A 5,770-nucleotide genomic window follows, 5' to 3' on the forward strand; every position below is an offset into this window, starting at 1 on the left:
CCCACATCAACATCATAAACGGTGTCTTCAGCAGTTAGGTGCAAACAGTAGCTTAAGACCAATTTCCAGGTGTACTTTACAGAATAAAACAGATCTGTTCTTGAAAAGCTGGTTATGAATTAAATTCTTGGAAATAGATCTGTATATTTTAAGTGCATGGTTCTAGTAGTAGTGGTGATTGTGTGTGTGTGCCTGCACGTGTACGTGTGTGTGTGTTGGGGGGAGCTCACAATTTAAAGGAGATCTGAATTGAATCCTTTGGCAAGCCAAAGCATCCTTTTGTCGTTTTAATGATCACTCTTTAATGTGTCCGTGCTGCAAACGTGAGTTTTTGTATGGCAAGTTTTCTAAAGCAGGGGGAGAAAGGGGAGGGGGCCTACACCTGCACTAAATAGGGAGCTTGTTAGGTGACTGCTGTGATCAGTCCCCAACTTGTTCTGCCTGATCAAGCACAGTGGGCAGAGATCCAATCACAAAAGCATTCCGCAAAGCAAGCAAAGCAAAAATCTTCACTAAACTGACTACTGGAATGAAAACTGCTGGGGTCCATCCCTTCTCTTCCCTGGAAAAGAAGCACATTCTGGTAAAGAGGGAAGGCAGTTGAGACTATGGAGACATCATCTTCCAAAATCATTTCTTGAGAATGTCTCCAGACAGCCTGATAACAACATTGCACGATGTACACAGCAGATTTACTTGAAGTCTTATTTCCAAGATCCTATTCTTTCTTATTTCTTCCTTTGGAAAAGTAACCCTTTAAAAAAAACTTCCACTCTTCCAGGGTAGGCTGCCCCTGGGGTCAGGTCTTCCTCCAGCCCTTATTATCTTGCTTACTGAATTGCCCAGAAGACACACCAATTAGATGTTTTAAATGCTTTTTAAACCTTTCAAACAACATTCATACCCATTATAGTGTTGTCACCATACCCTCTTTGGGGGGAGTTACATGAAGAAAATGAGGCACAGCAGAGGTGACTTGCCTGTCACTATTAGTGACGTAGAAAAGGAATGCTCAAGGTTTCTGGCAATTTATCCTGTGTAAAAACTAAACAAATCAACACAAAAACACATTCCAGAGCCAAATACCCTCTTCTTTCAATCACCTGTTGTTCTGGATTATTTACCTTTTGTTCCCTCCAGACCTTCATGCTAACAGTTGAGATTTAACTTTCTTGGTAAATCACAGCAAACCAGCATAACAATGACTGCTTTTTAAAAAAGTAACTTTCAGAAGGAGAATGTCATCAACCCCCAAAGGTTAACAGTTGATTATTACTGCTCAGTATTCGGTGCTCTTATTAAATTTCCTGCAATTAAATATGGTCATTTGTAGAAAAGCAGCTTTTACTTGTTGATTTGAAAATGAGTTGATGGGATTCAATTTACGACGTCCTGTTTGTGTAAATCACTAAGCGTTAGGGAAGGATATCTGAAAGCATCCTCATGCTACATATCCTTAAGTTTGAACTACTCCTAAAAAGTAGAACCAATGTTTAAATGATACTCGGTCCTTTCCAGGTAAAGAAGCTTATCATTAGATAAAAACAAGTTTTTGCAACGATCACAAGGTATTGCATGATTAAAACTGAATTCTACCTTCCATTCTAAATAAGCACCAGTGAATGAAATATTAGCTCACATTTTCCTAACACTGTAGACAGAGTAGTGCATCGATCGATTCATTAAGCAATAACCATTAACTTCAGGGAAATGAATTCTAAACTTACCAACCTCTTTGGGGAGAGTCGAACTTCTCGTTGTCAGGTCTGGCAAAGTCCATTCTCACGTACGTGTCGTCGTCGTCAGAATCTTCTTGCTCCGGGGGTCTCGGCGCCCGGCCGCGGCCAGGAGATGGAGGGGGAGCGGCGGCTGCAGCGGCAGCCCCGCCGGCTCTGTTGTTACCTCCGGCAAGGTCTGCCGATGGGTTCTGCGCTCTGGGGTTCGAGCCACCCGCAACGTCTTGGGCGCCTCTTACCGCTTCGGCACCAGCAGCATTAGCAGCAGGTTGGAACCAGCGGACGGAGGCGGAGTCAGATCCCACGGCGGCCTCGAGGTCCGCGGCGGCTGCGCCGATGCCCGGGGCAGCGACCAGGGCGGAGGCGGCGGCTAAAGCTCGGCTCACGGCTAAGGTTGGCGCGGCTGCCGCGGCCGCGGCTAAAGAGGCGGAGAGGTCTCTCTCGAGGCTGTCGGTCGGGAAAGCAGAGACGGCGGCTCTGGCAGCTGCAAAGAAACTTTGCGAGCGGCTTTGTGGGCGTCTACTCTCGAGCTCTTCTTCCAGCAGCAGCCTCGCTACAGGTGGTGGTTCAGAGCAGCGGCTGGGGGAGAGAGAAATGTCCATACAGCACTCAGAAAATGGGTCGACCACGTAGATGCGCCCCGTTTCAGCATCGTAGCGAATGGCACTGTCAGAAAAAGGCACGGCCGGGGTCATTGCTGGGTTGAAAATCACTTCAATGTAGTCACCTTCTTCCTCATTAGCACTGTTACCTGTAGCACTGGGAGGAAGAGGCGGAAGTGGCCACCTAGCACCGTCCAGAGAGAAGGGGTTGGCACCTGGAACAGCTCTTAAAAGATCTGAGAGATCGTTTGCTGGATTTGGAAATGGCACTCCGAACTCAACATTCACGTAATTCGAAAAGGCGAACTGTCTGGGGTCGGCAATTATGCCCCACAAACCTGGCAGTCTTTGAATACAGGGAGCTGGCATATTGCTACCTCTTTTAGGGAAGTCAATGTTGATGTAGCCACGAGCGCTGTCGGCTTCTTTCCGCTCATGTGTGGGCTTTTGTGGTTTTGGCTTGATTTTATTTCCTTTTGTAATAAAAGAAAGTCGATTAGGTCTCTTAGTCTTGTTCTTGGGGGGCCCATCACCTGAACGCTTGGAAGGTGATCCCTCATCTCTAGGCTTTGAGAATGACCCCTCAACTGAAGGCTTTGAAGTTACATCTTTGGGGCCTCTGTTAGATGAGGCTGCTTTGTCTAGGCCCTTCCCCAGGAATTTTCCAGGTAACATTGGTACATACTCACTGTGGTCACTCTGCCCCAACGGGGAGCTCCGAAAAGCATTTGGCAGAGAGAAGTAGGAGCTCCAACTTTTGGAGGAAGAGCCTCCCTGAGGATTTCTGGGGTTTTTTGGAATTGCACCAGCTCCAGGAGCCATAAACATGTAGTCACTGTCACTGTCATTGTCCTTTGAGTCATCCTCTTTGTCAGGATCAGGTGCTTTTGGAGGACTTGGTGCAGGTGGTGGGCTCACTCTGGGAAACATCATCATGTACCCTCTTGAATCTTCGAAAGGTGATCGAGAGTGGCGCTTCTTTGACACAGAGACATTTTGAGGAGCCATTGGCATATAATCACTGGAGCTTGAGAGAGGGGCAGCCACCCCTGGCCTCATTGGCACGTATGGGTCATCCTCATCTTCATCAAAAGCTCTGGCTCTGTGGGGACCCCGAGCTGCACCTTCTGGGGTCTCTGTGTCTTTAACTTCTTTGGCTTCTTTGCGTTCTTTTGTGGCTCCTCTGTCAGCACAAAAATAAAGTCGGAACCTTCCCCCAGACTTTCCTTTTCCACCAGTTGCTGCAGCTGGCGGGGGTGGAGGTGGAGGTGGTGGAGGTGGTGGCATTTGCTGTTGCTTGCTTTGAGTTAATCTGCCAAAGTAGGATCTTTTCTTCAGAGATTTCCCATGATCACCATTGCCTTCGGAGCCTTTCCCACTTCCTGAGCCTTTGCCCCCTCCAGAGTTCTTGCCCCTGCCTGAGCCATGGCCATCTCCGGGTCCTTGGCCACGGCCTGAGCCATGCCCACCTCCAGCTCCCTGGCCACTGCCTGAGCCATGCCCACCTGAGGTGCCCTGGTCATCTCCTGAGCACTGGTTTCCTCCTGCACCCTGGCCCCCGGAGCCCTGGCCACTTGAGCCCTGGCTGCCACTTGAGCCCTGGCCACCTCCGGAGCCGTGCCCCCTGCCCGAGCACTGGCTTCCTCCAGAGCTCTGGCTACTGGAGCCTTGGCCACTTGAGCCCTGGCCACCTCCGGAGCCCCGGCCGTGTCCGGAGCCCCAGTTGTTCATGGGCATATAGTCGCCTCCGTTTCCTTCCTGATCCTGTTTGCCCTGAGGGTTGCCTTCTTCCCCAGAGTTGCCAGAGCCGGAACCAGGTGCTTCAGAAGACAGGCAAGCTCCCTCGTTGGGGGCTTCTGCAGGGTGCGGGCCACGCACGGGGCTGGGTGCTACGCGGCGAAAAAAGCTGGCTGGCACTGAAATCGCTCTCCTGGATCTCCGCGCTCTGGGCAGGTGCAGTCTTCCTCGCCTGGAGGCGGGCACAGGCTCACTGGGTGTTATGTAGCGCCTGGCGAGGAGCATCTCGTCTTCCCCGTCACCGATGGCCCTGAGGTGGCAAAACTGCTCAAAGCGGGACCTTCTGAGCCAGCCGCCGGGCTCGAGCGGCAGCATGTCCAGGTGCCTCCTAGTGGACAGCAGGGTTAACAGGTGGGCGCCAATACTGATGCTGTAGCTGCGGCAGCGGGCTCTGTATTCGTCTGCACACAAGGCTCTCATCTTCTCCAAAAACAGCTCGTGCATGTTTTGGGCCACCACACAGTCATCGACCTGCATCCAGAGCTCCCCCGGACCGATGACGGTGGACCTGCCGACTTCCAAGAAGAAATACTGCTCCGAGTGCCCGCAGCGACGGATGCTCAGGAGCTGGACGACCACGCTGGCCACTTCGGTATTTAGCCTCACAAACACAACCTCCTCGTCGGTAAGACAGAGCCGGAACACGCCGCTCAGCTCTTTTCTGTGCCCCAGCCCCCTGGGTTTGACTATTACCTGCCACACATCTTTGTAGAAGGGTGGCTCCGCCGCCGCTGCAGCCGCCAGTGCGGCTGGCTCTCCATCCGGCTGCGCGCCGGGCGTGCCGCAGCGGCGGCGCTTGCTCTCGAGGATGAGGCGGCTGAGCAGCAAGTACCAGCTCTCTTGCTCCGACTCGTTCTCGGCCACCATCGCGAAGTACTCGTCCTGGGTGAAAAGAGCGATGAGGTGTCGGTACCTCGCGTCGGCTCGCTGGCTCACCGAGAAGCACTGGTACAGGGTGATAACGCGCCGCGGTGGGATGAGCGCGGGGACCGCGGCGCCAGAGGCAGCCGCCGCTGCTGCAGCCGCCGCGGCGCGGACACTGTGCCGGAACTTCCTGGCATTTTCGTAGTATTCCAGCCGAGCTGGGGCGTCGGCGGTCTCCAGTTTGAGCACGAAGTAGCGCCTGTGGCCATGCTTCTGCTTCCGCAGGTAGCCGCGTTTGCAGACTTCGTCCCCGACGGGGAGGTCCTCCTCATCGGACTCGGAGTCTGACCGGGAGCCAGTGGCCGTGGAGAGCCACATGGCTCCCGGACAAGACGACCCGGTCCCAATGAGTGCGGTCGGGGTTCCCGAGGAAAGAAGTGGGGTGGTCGCCACCTCAGCTACAGCTGCCGCTGTTGCCGCTGCTGCAGCTCGCCGTCTCCTTGTCGCTTGGTAGCGAGCGAAGGAGCAACTCGCCATGGTGATGCACGATGGTTTTAAGGTGAGCGGGCGGAGGTGGGGGGGGCTCGGGGAAGGGAGGGTTGGGGGAAGAGGCCGTCTACCCCCGTCCGCCCGCCCGCCCCAGCCCCCTCCCGTCTCGGCCCGCGCCCCCGCCCACTCCACTCCAAGCGCGCGGCGGCGGGCAAAACAACACGTGACCGCTGCCTCACGCGGCGGCCGCTGTGGCTCCGGCTACCGACGCAGTGGAGGGGC

At 53.8% G+C, this 5,770-nt stretch overlaps 1 protein-coding gene across 1 annotated transcript; it reads right to left on the reverse strand.

Moving 5' to 3' along the window:
• Positions 1-1,723: 1,723 nt before the first annotated feature.
• IRS4 (insulin receptor substrate 4) lies at positions 1,724-5,536 on the reverse strand. Its single transcript, XM_061179280.1, has one exon. The coding sequence runs from the start codon at positions 5,534-5,536 to the stop codon at positions 1,724-1,726; it is 3,813 nt and encodes a 1,270-aa protein (XP_061035263.1).
• Between the last annotated feature and the right edge of the window lie 234 nt (positions 5,537-5,770).

This window comes from Eubalaena glacialis, chromosome X, assembly GCF_028564815.1.
Source record: "Eubalaena glacialis isolate mEubGla1 chromosome X, mEubGla1.1.hap2.+ XY, whole genome shotgun sequence".
NCBI classification, from domain to species: domain Eukaryota; kingdom Metazoa; phylum Chordata; class Mammalia; order Artiodactyla; family Balaenidae; genus Eubalaena; species Eubalaena glacialis.